Raw genomic sequence first — 15,154 nt, forward strand, 5'->3', positions numbered from 1 at the left:
GGTTAATGAATAAGTAAGTAATAGCAAGTACATGCAACTGTGTTTTTTGGTGTATTGATTACAATGGTTAACCACTGGTTACCTATCATTTCACATAATCAGAATACATCATTAACATTTACAAACGCATGCATAAAACTACTGTTAGAGAAAAAAGAAAAAAAATTAGTAACTGAAATATAACCCTGTTTCTGAAATATTCTGTTCCTCTGGGTGGCGCCTACGCGAATATTCATGATATCACCCTATTGTGGGCGTGTCCTTGAGACAACGCGCAAACGAATGGAACTGAAAATGCCACGAGAGCCCGCCCACACTGTATTCTGATTGGCTGTAGTTTTTGATTGATTGATATTTAGTTTTACAAATAAGGACAATCTTTGTAGGTAAGTGTTATTTTTAATATGATTATTGATTACCAAAAACATTTTTGTTCATCCGTCACGTCCAGGGAGTAAGATTGGATGACGTCATCAGGGTCTGCCATACCCTGGCTTTTGGTGAAATGACGCCACTGCTCCGATGGATATCAGAGACCACCTGGATCACAGAAGTCTGGACCTGTCATTTCTAAGATTCCACTGGAGCCATCCAGATCAACAGCACTCGACCCAGCCCGGTGAGTGAACCTGTGTGCCCAATGTGATGTTTAGAGCTTTGTATGGCCGCTCCTATCTGCCTGTTGAAGCTAGTTTCAGACACTTTGGGAGTTGGTGAGTGAACTGACAAAAAATCATTGCGTTTGTCTTGATCATCTGAGAATATAACATATATATGATATAAATAACAATAGAGAATATATTTTATAATACAAATATTTAAAAAATCGTGTAAAGATAAGACTTGACGTCAGAGAATCTATATTTATATACAAGGTATAAACTTTATTTATACTCAAGCATTAACCTCAGTCAGTGTTGTTGAATTTAAATAAAATATACAAATTTATACCTTGTACTGACATTTCTTAAAGTATGTCAGTGTTATTGTTTCATCTCAAGATTCACACCAGTAATGTTTTTTTTCTTCTAAGTTTGTAAAAGCTACTAAAATGTCCTAATTGAACTAAGGCCTGGTTTAATCTAAGCCCTGTCTGTGAAACCAGGCCTTTATGTACTTTTAAACTGTAATTGTAATTTATTCCAGTGATCAAAGCTGAATTTTCAGCATCATTACTCCAGTCTTCAGTGTCACATGATCCTTCAGAAATCATTCTGATATGATGATTTGATGCTCAAGAAACATTTATGATTATTATCAGTGCTGAAAACAGTTGTGTGGCTTAATTTTGTGGAAACCATGATACATTTTTTCAGGCTTCTTTGCTGGAAAAAAGAGCTGTATTTATTTGAAAGAAATATTTTGTAATATTATAAATGTCTTTACTTTCCATTTTGATCAACTTACATCTTTTTAATATCTTAAATGGCATATCATTTTAGCTGACAAATATATAATTTAACAAAATGATGAATGTTTCAAAATGTAAAATTATTAATACTACACATTTATTTACACTACCTTTCAGTACGATTTTATTTTGAAAGAAATTCAATTTTATTCAGCAAGGAAGTATTAACTGTCAATGATTGAAATTTTTAATTCGAATAGCCATTCAAATCACATTAAAAAACAAAAACAAAAAAAACATTCACATATTCTCTGTTGCAGCGATGCAGAACCTCTTTGGCGCTTCACGAAGCGGTGATTCGCTTCAGCAGCTCGCTTTCCAGGCCCATGAGTCTGTAAGAGGAGCAGATCCAATGGACCGCTTCTGGAGCCTGTTACTAGCACTAGAGTCTCCTTCTGGATCCAGCAGTCTCGTCAACACAGAGAAAAGTGCCATTTCTGTAGGATTCGACCACCTGGTGAGCAACAACATTCCAATCTGATACGGAACCCAGAAGAGTGCAGTGGAACCTTTCAAACATTCTGTTTGTCAGTTTTTCAGTAGTTACAGTGCAGTTATTTGTTTGTGCATCTCCATCAGGTCTCTCTCAGAGCTTCAACCCCGTCACCTCCGGCGCTGCCTGAACTGCAGGCGGAGGGTGTGAAACTGGACGAAGTTGCCCATTGGAAGCAGAATCCCCTGAGCATCGTCACGAATGCCCCCAGTGCTCAGGCTGAAGGACCAGTGGTTGGGTGCTGCTCCACAGGTCCCATCTGGCCCGGCGAGGACGCTTTTGGCTTGAATAAACCTTCGTTCTACATTGAGAGAGAAGCGATGCGTCATAAACAAGCTGCAGGTATATGTGTGAACAACATACAGCATTCAGTAAATCATGGGTTAATTTTCATTTTTGGGTGAACTAAGCCTTTAATGTTGCAAAATTCATCAATTAAGTTACATTGATAAATAACTATCTTCTTTCATACGAACACAATCAGTGATTTATTTAAAAATATCCTTAGTCCTCCAAGCTTTATAATGGTTGTGAATGGGGGGCCAGATTTTGAAGCTCAGAAAAATTCATCCATCCATTATAAAAAATAATCCATACGGCTTCAGGGGGTTAATAAAGGCCTTCTGAAGTGAAGCGAGGCGTTTTGTAAGAAAAATATTCATATTTAAAACTGTATAAATTCAAATAACTAGCTTCCGGCAGACGACCGTACGCATACTGCTCAAGTCAACTTGCGCCAAACGAGTAATCCACTGACGCGATGTATTATGCTGGATGTAGGAGTATCGTAAGCTTAGACGCGTCTCGCGGTTCAAACTACGGTGTTTTGTTTTGCTCTTTCCTCTGCACTTCCACGTTTGTCATTATGTCGTGCGTCAGGTCAGAGGTCACTCTTCCGGCGGAAGTCGATGTGTACAGGCGTTTATAGTTATTATAGCTATTATATTTTAAATATGGATATTCTTCTTACAGAAACCCATCACTTCTCTTTAGAAGGCCTTTATTAACCCTCTGGAGCCATATGGATTACTTTTATGATGGAGGGATGCAGTTTTTTTAAAATCCCCCCCCCTTCACTACCATTATAAAGCTCGGAGGATCCAGGATATTTTTAAATATATATCTGATTGTGTTCGTCTGAAAGAAGATAGTCATGTACACACCTAAGATGAGTTGAGGGTGAGATTTTTTTAAGATGCACAGATGAAGTCGAACTACTTTTAACTTGACATGCCATCTCAAACATGTGATGTGAGAGTGCCATATATCAAATTAACCCTATAAAACCTACTGTAGTATAGTATAGTAATTTCAGTTGAGTTTCAAGAACATTTTCTGGACTGAAGCAACTTACTTGATTATCCATAATTAGAAAAATCATGTTAAACTGTGAATATCAAATATGATACATCAATTCAATTCAATTCAATTCAATTCACATTTATTTGTATAGCGCTTTTCACAATACATATCGTTTCAAAGCAGCTTTACAGAGAATGCATGTCAACATTACAATTTGGAGACTGCAGTTAGCTAATAATGTAATAATTTAGGCGATTAATATACAATCACTGTTAGCAATTTAATTGAAGGTAGAAGCAAAGAGCTCCTGGAAAAATGAATTACATATTAACAATAATTAGGATATATAGAAATTTGCGAATGTGCGTGTTGATCCAGATGTTGCATCTTCTGAAGTCATCGCAGGAGTTGGCGCCGTCTCTTCCAAAGTTTTAGTCATCTGAGGTCTTCTTAAGAGGCTGGATCCAAACTGAAGCTGATGTACTCTCTAGTCACCTCGGGACGGGCGTCCCGAGGTAAAACAGAAAAGCAAATGGAGAATAATTAGCATAGCTGCTGTTCATAACATTAAGCAAAGATAGTCATGTGCAATTGATCTGATATGAGATGGATTATGTGAATGCTTGGCTGAAGAGATGTGTCTTTAATCTAGATTTAAACTGGGTGAGCGAGTCTGAGTCCCGAACATTATCAGGAAGGCTATTCCAGAGTTTAGGAGCCAAATGTGAAAACGCTCTCCCTCCTTTAGAGGACTTAGCTATCCTAGGTACAACCAGAAGTCCAGAGTTTTGTGATCTTAAAGAGCGTGAAGGATTGTAGGGCGATTAGAAGATCGGTTAAGTACACAGGAGCTAAACCATTTAGAGCCTTATAGGTCATTAGCAGTACTTTATAATCGATACGGAACTTAATAGGTAACCAGTGAAGAGATGATAAAATTGGTGTTATATGATCATATTTTCTTGACCTGGTAAGAACTCTAGCAGCTGCATCATTTTGTACCAATTGTAGCTTGTTTATTGAGGAAGCAGGACAACCAGCTAGTAATGCATTACAGTAATCTAGTCTAGACGTCATGAAAGCATGAACTAACTTTTCTGCATCAGAAACAGATAACATATTCCGTATCTTAGCAATGTTTCTGAGGTGGAAGAAGGCTGTTTTTGTAACATATGAAATATGATTTTCAAAGGACAAGTTGCTGTCTAATATAACACCAAGGTCTTTAACTGTCGAGGATGGAGTAACAGTACATCCTTCTAAATGCAGATTGTAGTCTGAGAGATTCTGTGTACAGGTTTTTGGCCCAGTAAGTAATACTTCAGTCATTTTAACGAGCGCAGTTTCTGTGCTATGATGAGGCCTGAATCCTGACTGAAATTTTTCATAGATAGCATTTTTTTGCAAGAAGGAGCACAATTGGACCGACACCACTTTTTCTAGTATTTTAGATATAAATGGAAGATTTGAAATGGGTCTGTAATTTGCCAATACATTTGGATCTAATTGTGGTTTCTTAATGAGAGGCTTAATAACTGCTAACTTGAACGGTCTTGGAACATGACCTAGAGATAAAGACGAGTTAATAATATTGAGAAGAGGCTCTTCTGCTACAGGACGCTGTGATAAGTTTATTTAGCTCTTCCTGTCCTATAGTTGTAAAGCACTGCAACTGTTCTTGAGGGATGATAATTGAGGCTGAATCATAAAGTCTTTTGAGGAATGTTTTTTTTGTACATCTCTCAATCATCATTGTATTGTACACAATCACTGTTCATAAAAATTACAGTGGTTATACCTATTATAAAGATTTTATTGATTTACATTTCAAGCATTTCAAGAATTTCATCTTACTTTTTGGTCATAAATATCAGCAACTGCACCAAAGTGCATATTTTTGCTCAGTTTGGGCCTCTGAATAAAATTGAGCTGTTTTTTCCCTCCTCAAGTATGAGATCCATATTCTCACTATATCATACCTATGTCAAAAGCTTGATGTATCAAATATGGTATTTATAAAACATATGCAATCTTTTAGATTTCTTTTTATATTTGATACCAGCACTAGAGTCTCCTTCTGGATCCAGCAGTCTCGTCAACACAGAGAAAAGTGACATTTCTGTAGGATTCGACCACCTGGTGAGCAACAACATTCCAATCTGATACGGAACCCAGAAGAGTGCAGTGGAACCTTTCAAACATTCTGTTTGTCAGTTTTTCAGTAGTTACAGTGCAGTTATTAGTTTGTGCATCTCCATCAGGTCTCTCTCAGAGCTTCAACCCCGTCACCTCCGGCGCTGCCTGAACTGCAGGCGGAGGGTGTGAAACTGGACGAAGTTGCCCATTGGAAGCAGAATCCCCTGAGCATCGTCACGAATGCCCCCAGTGCTCAGGCTGAAGGACCAGTGGTTGGGTGCTGCTCCACAGGTCCCATCTGGCCCGGCTCGGATGCTTTTGACTTGAAGAAACCTTCGTTCTACATTGAGAGAGAAGCGATGCGTCATGAACAAGCTGCAGGTACATTTACATTAGACACCTATGTTAAACTATTAGATTCTCTGTGCATGATATTTATCAATGTAACTTAATTGATGAATTTTGCAACATTAAAGGCTTAGTTCACCCAAAAATGAAAATTAACCCATGATTTACTCACCCCCATCCTAGGTGTATATCAGTGCGTTAATATGCACCCTCATAATGCAATTATAATGGGATTTTAGCAATATTGCGATTAAACTTGACCTCATGTAAACGCAGTAATTCGAGTAAAGTAATGCGATTAAGCTCTTAATCACTCTGTATCTTCATCCAGACGGCGTGAAGAACGCGACGGTAGTGTAGGCAAACCCGGCATCGTGATGTTCATCACGGCGCCAAATAATATCCAGTACGTCCATAAAAATGTATTTTGAATCTGATATGAGTAGATGATACTTATTAGCGAATAATAAGAGTAATGAAAGATGCATGTAAACTGGAGTGAAGAGTTCTGTCGAGTCATGTAAACATCTTACTGCGATTAACACCTTACTCTGATTATGAGAAATAATCGCATTATTGGAGCACATGTAGACGCAGTCTATGACTATCTTCTTTCATACGAACACAATCAGTGATTTATTTAAAAATATCCTTAGTCCTCCAAGCTTTATAATGGTTGTGAATGGGGGGCCAGATTTTGAAGCTCAGAAAAATTCATCCATCCATTATAAAAAATAATCCATACGGCTTCAGGGGGTTAATAAAGGCCTTCTGAAGTGAAGCGAGGCGTTTTGTAAGAAAAATATTCATATTTAAAACTGTATAAATTCAAATAACTAGCTTCCGGCAGACGACCGTACGCATACTGCTCAAGTCAACTTGCGCCAAACGAGTAATCCACTGACGCGATGTATTACGCTGGATGTAGGAGTATCGTAAGCTTAGACGCGTCTCGCGGTTCAAACTACGGTGTTTTGTTTTGCTCTTTCCTCTGCACTTCCACGTTTGTCATTATGTCGTGCGTCAGGTCAGAGGTCACTCTTCCGGCGGAAGTCGATGTGTACAGGCGTTTATAGTTATTATAGCTATTATATTTTAAATATGGATATTCTTCTTACAGAAACCCATCACTTCTCTTTAGAAGGCCTTTATTAACCCTCTGGAGCCATATGGATTACTTTTATGATGGAGGGATGCAGTTTTTTTAAAATCCCCCCCCCTTCACTACCATTATAAAGCTCGGAGGATCCAGGATATTTTTAAATATATATCTGATTGTGTTCGTCTGAAAGAAGATAGTCATGTACACACCTAAGATGAGTTGAGGGTGAGATTTTTTTAAGATGCACAGATGAAGTCGAACTACTTTTAACTTGACATGCCATCTCAAACATGTGATGTGAGAGTGCCATATATCAAATTAACCCTATAAAACCTACTGTAGTATAGTATAGTAATTTCAGTTGAGTTTCAAGAACATTTTCTGGACTGAAGCAACTTACTTGATTATCCATAATTAGAAAAATCATGTTAAACTGTGAATATCAAATATGATACATCAATTCAATTCAATTCAATTCAATTCACATTTATTTGTATAGCGCTTTTCACAATACATATCGTTTCAAAGCAGCTTTACAGAGAATGCATGTCAACATTACAATTTGGAGACTGCAGTTAGCTAATAATGTAATAATTTAGGCGATTAATATACAATCACTGTTAGCAATTTAATTGAAGGTAGAAGCAAAGAGCTCCTGGAAAAATGAATTACATATTAACAATAATTAGGATATATAGAAATTTGCGAATGTGCGTGTTGATCCAGATGTTGCATCTTCTGAAGTCATCGCAGGAGTTGGTGCCGTCTCTTCCAAAGTTTTAGTCATCTGAGGTCTTCTTAAGAGGCTGGATCCAAACTGAAGCTGATGTACTCTCTAGTCACCTCGGGACGGGCGTCCCGAGGTAAAACAGAAAAGCAAATGGAGAATAATTAGCATAGCTGCTGTTCATAACATTAAGCAAAGATAGTCATGTGCAATTGATCTGATATGAGATGGATTATGTGAATGCTTGGCTGAAGAGATGTGTCTTTAATCTAGATTTAAACTGGGTGAGCGAGTCTGAGTCCCGAACATTATCAGGAAGGCTATTCCAGAGTTTAGGAGCCAAATGTGAAAACGCTCTCCCTCCTTTAGAGGACTTAGCTATCCTAGGTACAACCAGAAGTCCAGAGTTTTGTGATCTTAAAGAGCGTGAAGGATTGTAGGGCGATTAGAAGATCGGTTAAGTACACAGGAGCTAAACCATTTAGAGCCTTATAGGTCATTAGCAGTACTTTATAATCGATACGGAACTTAATAGGTAACCAGTGAAGAGATGATAAAATTGGTGTTATATGATCATATTTTCTTGACCTGGTAAGAACTCTAGCAGCTGCATCATTTTGTACCAATTGTAGCTTGTTTATTGAGGAAGCAGGACAACCAGCTAGTAATGCATTACAGTAATCTAGTCTAGACGTCATGAAAGCATGAACTAACTTTTCTGCATCAGAAACAGATAACATATTCCGTATCTTAGCAATGTTTCTGAGGTGGAAGAAGGCTGTTTTTGTAACATATGAAATATGATTTTCAAAGGACAAGTTGCTGTCTAATATAACACCAAGGTCTTTAACTGTCGAGGATGGAGTAACAGTACATCCTTCTAAATGCAGATTGTAGTCTGAGAGATTCTGTGTACAGGTTTTTGGCCCAGTAAGTAATACTTCAGTCATTTTAACGAGCGCAGTTTCTGTGCTATGATGAGGCCTGAATCCTGACTGAAATTTTTCATAGATAGCATTTTTTTGCAAGAAGGAGCACAATTGGACCGACACCACTTTTTCTAGTATTTTAGATATAAATGGAAGATTTGAAATGGGTCTGTAATTTGCCAATACATTTGGATCTAATTGTGGTTTCTTAATGAGAGGCTTAATAACTGCTAACTTGAACGGTCTTGGAACATGACCTAGAGATAAAGACGAGTTAATAATATTGAGAAGAGGCTCTTCTGCTACAGGACGCTGTGATAAGTTTATTTAGCTCTTCCTGTCCTATAGTTGTAAAGCACTGCAACTGTTCTTGAGGGATGATAATTGAGGCTGAATCATAAAGTCTTTTGAGGAATGTTTTTTTTGTACATCTCTCAATCATCATTGTATTGTACACAATCACTGTTCATAAAAATTACAGTGGTTATACCTATTATAAAGATTTTATTGATTTACATTTCAAGCATTTCAAGAATTTCATCTTACTTTTTGGTCATAAATATCAGCAACTGCACCAAAGTGCATATTTTTGCTCAGTTTGGGCCTCTGAATAAAATTGAGCTGTTTTTTCCCTCCTCAAGTATGAGATCCATATTCTCACTATATCATACCTATGTCAAAAGCTTGATGTATCAAATATGGTATTTATAAAACATATGCAATCTTTTAGATTTCTTTTTATATTTGATACCAGCACTAGAGTCTCCTTCTGGATCCAGCAGTCTCGTCAACACAGAGAAAAGTGACATTTCTGTAGGATTCGACCACCTGGTGAGCAACAACATTCCAATCTGATACGGAACCCAGAAGAGTGCAGTGGAACCTTTCAAACATTCTGTTTGTCAGTTTTTCAGTAGTTACAGTGCAGTTATTAGTTTGTGCATCTCCATCAGGTCTCTCTCAGAGCTTCAACCCCGTCACCTCCGGCGCTGCCTGAACTGCAGGCGGAGGGTGTGAAACTGGACGAAGTTGCCCATTGGAAGCAGAATCCCCTGAGCATCGTCACGAATGCCCCCAGTGCTCAGGCTGAAGGACCAGTGGTTGGGTGCTGCTCCACAGGTCCCATCTGGCCCGGCTCGGATGCTTTTGACTTGAAGAAACCTTCGTTCTACATTGAGAGAGAAGCGATGCGTCATGAACAAGCTGCAGGTACATTTACATTAGACACCTATGTTAAACTATTAGATTCTCTGTGCATGATATTTATCAATGTAACTTAATTGATGAATTTTGCAACATTAAAGGCTTAGTTCACCCAAAAATGAAAATTAACCCATGATTTACTCACCCCCATCCTAGGTGTATATCAGTGCGTTAATATGCACCCTCATAATGCAATTATAATGGGATTTTAGCAATATTGCGATTAAACTTGACCTCATGTAAACGCAGTAATTCGAGTAAAGTAATGCGATTAAGCTCTTAATCACTCTGTATCTTCATCCAGACGGCGTGAAGAACGCGACGGTAGTGTAGGCAAACCCGGCATCGTGATGTTCATCACGGCGCCAAATAATATCCAGTACGTCCATAAAAATGTATTTTGAATCTGATATGAGTAGATGATACTTATTAGCGAATAATAAGAGTAATGAAAGATGCATGTAAACTGGAGTGAAGAGTTCTGTCGAGTCATGTAAACATCTTACTGCGATTAACACCTTACTCTGATTATGAGAAATAATCGCATTATTGGAGCACATGTAGACGCAGTCTATGACTATCTTCTTTCATACGAACACAATCAGTGATTTATTTAAAAATATCCTTAGTCCTCCAAGCTTTATAATGGTTGTGAATGGGGGGCCAGATTTTGAAGCTCAGAAAAATTCATCCATCCATTATAAAAAATAATCCATACGGCTTCAGGGGGTTAATAAAGGCCTTCTGAAGTGAAGCGAGGCGTTTTGTAAGAAAAATATTCATATTTAAAACTGTATAAATTCAAATAACTAGCTTCCGGCAGACGACTGTACGCATACTGCTCAAGTCAACTTGTCACGGTTCAAACTACGGTGTTTTGTTTTGCTCTTTCCTCTGCATTTCCACGTTTGTCATTACGTCGTGCGTCAGGTCAAAGGTCACTCTTCCGGTGGAAGTCGATGTGTTTTAAATATGGATATTCTTCTTACAAAAACCCATCACTTCTCTTAGAAGGCCTTTATTAACCCTCTGGAGCCATATGGATTACTTTTATGATGGAGGGATGCAGTTTTTTTTAAATCCCCCCCCCCCCCCCTTCACTACCATTATAAAGCTCGGAGGATCCAGGATATTTTTAAATATATATCTGATTGTGTTCGTCTGAAAGAAGATAGTCATATACACACCTAAGATGAGTTGAGGGTGAGATTTTTTTAAGATGCACAGATGAAGTCGAACTACTTTTAACTTGACATGCCATCTCAAACATGTGATGTGAGAGTGCCATATATCAAATTAACCCTATAAAACCTACTGTAGTATAGTATAGTAATTTCAGTTGAGTTAAACTGTGAATATCAAATATGATATGTCAGTCTTTTGAGGAATGTTTTTTTTGTACATCTCTCAATCATCATTGTATTGTACACAATCACTGTTCATAAAAATTACAGTGGTTATACCTATTATAAAGATTTTATTGATTTACATTTCAAGAATTTCATCTTACTTTTTGGTCATAAATATCAGCAACTGCACCAAAGTGCATATTTTTGCTCAGTTTGGGCCTCTGAATAAAATTGAGCTGTTTTTTCCCTCCTCAAGTATGAGATCCATATTCTCACTATATCATACCTATGTCAAAAGCTTGATGTATCAAATATGGTATTTATAAAACATATGCAAACTTTTAGATTTCTTTTTATATTTGATACCAGCACTAGAGTCTCCTTCTGGATCCAGCAGTCTCGTCAACACAGAGAAAAGTGCCATTTCTGTAGGATTCGACCACCTGGTGAGCAACAACATTCCAATCTGATACGGAACCCAGAAGAGTGCAGTGGAACCTTTCAAACATTCTGTTTGTCAGTTTTTCAGTAGTTACAGTGCAGTTATTTGTTTGTGCATCTCCATCAGGTCTCTCTCAGAGCTTCAACCCCGTCACCTCCGGCGCTGCCTGAACTGCAGGCGGAGGGTGTGAAACTGGACGAAGTTGCCCATTGGAAGCAGAATCCCCTGAGCATCGTCACGAATGCCCCCAGTGCTCAGGCTGAAGGACCAGTGGTTGGGTGCTGCTCCACAGGTCCCATCTGGCCCGGCGAGGACGCTTTTGGCTTGAATAAACCTTCGTTCTACATTGAGAGAGAAGCGATGCGTCATAAACAAGCTGCAGGTATATGTGTGAACAACATACAGCATTCAGTAAATCATGGGTTAATTTTCATTTTTGGGTGAACTAAGCCTTTAATGTTGCAAAATTCATCAATTAAGTTACATTGATAAATAACTATCTTCTTTCATACGAACACAATCAGTGATTTATTTAAAAATATCCTTAGTCCTCCAAGCTTTATAATGGTTGTGAATGGGGGGCCAGATTTTGAAGCTCAGAAAAATTCATCCATCCATTATAAAAAATAATCCATACGGCTTCAGGGGGTTAATAAAGGCCTTCTGAAGTGAAGCGAGGCGTTTTGTAAGAAAAATATTCATATTTAAAACTGTATAAATTCAAATAACTAGCTTCCGGCAGACGACCGTACGCATACTGCTCAAGTCAACTTGCGCCAAACGAGTAATCCACTGACGCGATGTATTACGCTGGATGTAGGAGTATCGTAAGCTTAGACGCGTCTCGCGGTTCAAACTACGGTGTTTTGTTTTGCTCTTTCCTCTGCACTTCCACGTTTGTCATTATGTCGTGCGTCAGGTCAGAGGTCACTCTTCCGGCGGAAGTCGATGTGTACAGGCGTTTATAGTTATTATAGCTATTATATTTTAAATATGGATATTCTTCTTACAGAAACCCATCACTTCTCTTTAGAAGGCCTTTATTAACCCTCTGGAGCCATATGGATTACTTTTATGATGGAGGGATGCAGTTTTTTTAAAATCCCCCCCCCCCTTCACTACCATTATAAAGCTCGGAGGATCCAGGATATTTTTAAATATATATCTGATTGTGTTCGTCTGAAAGAAGATAGTCATGTACACACCTAAGATGAGTTGAGGGTGAGATTTTTTTAAGATGCACAGATGAAGTCGAACTACTTTTAACTTGACATGCCATCTCAAACGTGATGTGAGAGTGCCATATATCAAATTAACCCTATAAAACCTACTATAGTATAGTATAGTAATTTCAGTTGAGTTTCAAGAACATTTTCTGGACTGAAGCAACTTACTTGATTATCCATAATTAGAAAAATCATGTTAAACTGTGAATATCAAATATGATACATCAATTCAATTCAATTCAATTCAATTCACATTTATTTGTATAGCGCTTTTCACAATACATATCGTTTCAAAGCAGCTTTACAGAGAATGCATGTCAACATTACAATTTGGAGACTGCAGTTAGCTAATAATGTAATAATTTAGGCGATTAATATACAATCACTGTTAGCAATTTAATTGAAGGTAGAAGCAAAGAGCTCCTGGAAAAATGAATTACATATTAACAATAATTAGGATATATAGAAATTTGCGAATGTGCGTGTTGATCCAGATGTTGCATCTTCTGAAGTCATCGCAGGAGTTGGCGCCGTCTCTTCCAAAGTTTTAGTCATCTGAGGTCTTCTTAAGAGGCTGGATCCAAACTGAAGCTGATGTACTCTCTAGTCACCTCGGGACGGGCGTCCCGAGGTAAAACAGAAAAGCAAATGGAGAATAATTAGCATAGCTGCTGTTCATAACATTAAGCAAAGATAGTCATGTGCAATTGATCTGATATGAGATGGATTATGTGAATGCTTGGCTGAAGAGATGTGTCTTTAATCTAGATTTAAACTGGGTGAGCGAGTCTGAGTCCCGAACATTATCAGGAAGGCTATTCCAGAGTTTAGGAGCCAAATGTGAAAACGCTCTCCCTCCTTTAGAGGACTTAGCTATCCTAGGTACAACCAGAAGTCCAGAGTTTTGTGATCTTAAAGAGCGTGAAGGATTGTAGGGCGATTAGAAGATCGGTTAAGTACACAGGAGCTAAACCATTTAGAGCCTTATAGGTCATTAGCAGTACTTTATAATCGATACGGAACTTAATAGGTAACCAGTGAAGAGATGATAAAATTGGTGTTATATGATCATATTTTCTTGACCTGGTAAGAACTCTAGCAGCTGCATCATTTTGTACCAATTGTAGCTTGTTTATTGAGGAAGCAGGACAACCAGCTAGTAATGCATTACAGTAATCTAGTCTAGACGTCATGAAAGCATGAACTAACTTTTCTGCATCAGAAACAGATAACATATTCCGTATCTTAGCAATGTTTCTGAGGTGGAAGAAGGCTGTTTTTGTAACATATGAAATATGATTTTCAAAGGACAAGTTGCTGTCTAATATAACACCAAGGTCTTTAACTGTCGAGGATGGAGTAACAGTACATCCTTCTAAATGCAGATTGTAGTCTGAGAGATTCTGTGTACAGGTTTTTGGCCCAGTAAGTAATACTTCAGTCATTTTAACGAGCGCAGTTTCTGTGCTATGATGAGGCCTGAATCCTGACTGAAATTTTTCATAGATAGCATTTTTTTGCAAGAAGGAGCACAATTGGACCGACACCACTTTTTCTAGTATTTTAGATATAAATGGAAGATTTGAAATGGGTCTGTAATTTGCCAATACATTTGGATCTAATTGTGGTTTCTTAATGAGAGGCTTAATAACTGCTAACTTGAACGGTCTTGGAACATGACCTAGAGATAAAGACGAGTTAATAATATTGAGAAGAGGCTCTTCTGCTACAGGACGCTGTGATAAGTTTATTTAGCTCTTCCTGTCCTATAGTTGTAAAGCACTGCAACTGTTCTTGAGGGATGATAATTGAGGCTGAATCATAAAGTCTTTTGAGGAATGTTTTTTTTGTACATCTCTCAATCATCATTGTATTGTACACAATCACTGTTCATAAAAATTACAGTGGTTATACCTATTATAAAGATTTTATTGATTTACATTTCAAGCATTTCAAGAATTTCATCTTACTTTTTGGTCATAAATATCAGCAACTGCACCAAAGTGCATATTTTTGCTCAGTTTGGGCCTCTGAATAAAATTGAGCTGTTTTTTCCCTCCTCAAGTATGAGATCCATATTCTCACTATATCATACCTATGTCAAAAGCTTGATGTATCAAATATGGTATTTATAAAACATATGCAATCTTTTAGATTTCTTTTTATATTTTGCCCAAATCTTAAAGTGTTCCATTAAAAAATATTTTTCTAATTATTTCGTATGTTAAGCTTTACAGGGTTAAAAATGGTTAAACATTAAAATCGCATCTTAAAACTGGCATTTAGTTGCTGCACTCTGTCTAGCTGTTATTGATATTGTAGTGACTTTATGATTGACTGTGTCTCACAGCCGTGAATTATGCCACTTACACCTGGGAAGGGCAACTTCCTCCACGCCACTACAAAAACCCTGTTTACTCCTGTAAAGTGTTCCTGGGAGGTGTGCCGTGGGACATCACAGATGGTGAGCTGACAAACACACATTT

At 37.8% G+C, this 15,154-nt stretch overlaps 1 protein-coding gene across 24 annotated transcripts in view; it reads left to right on the top strand.

Moving 5' to 3' along the window:
- Positions 1 to 432: 432 nt before the first annotated feature.
- The window catches only part of LOC127507914 (cytoplasmic polyadenylation element-binding protein 1-like), a 119,363-nt gene continuing 104,641 nt past the window's right edge, over positions 433 to 15,154 (top strand). For 4 of the 24 annotated variants that reach the window (XM_051885315.1, XM_051885314.1, XM_051885329.1 and 1 more), the window contains exons 1-7: positions 465 to 619; positions 1,672 to 1,868; positions 1,991 to 2,246; positions 5,269 to 5,345; positions 5,468 to 5,723; positions 9,203 to 9,279; positions 9,402 to 9,657. In XM_051885315.1, the coding sequence (XP_051741275.1) occupies positions 523 to 619; positions 1,672 to 1,868; positions 1,991 to 2,246; positions 5,269 to 5,345; positions 5,468 to 5,723; positions 9,203 to 9,279; positions 9,402 to 9,657 (1,216 nt within the window). In that variant the 5' untranslated portion in view covers positions 465 to 522. Of the gene's footprint in view, positions 620 to 1,671; positions 1,869 to 1,990; positions 2,247 to 5,268; positions 5,346 to 5,467; positions 5,724 to 9,202; positions 9,280 to 9,401; positions 9,658 to 11,369; positions 11,447 to 11,568; positions 11,825 to 15,018; positions 15,133 to 15,154 lie in introns of all 24 variants that reach the window. The other 20 variants (XM_051885332.1, XM_051885334.1, XM_051885333.1 and 17 more) reach the window with 15 other exon arrangements.

Source organism: Ctenopharyngodon idella, unplaced genomic scaffold (genome assembly GCF_019924925.1).
Source record: "Ctenopharyngodon idella isolate HZGC_01 unplaced genomic scaffold, HZGC01 HZGC01CH25, whole genome shotgun sequence".
Lineage (NCBI taxonomy): Eukaryota > Metazoa > Chordata > Actinopteri > Cypriniformes > Xenocyprididae > Ctenopharyngodon > Ctenopharyngodon idella.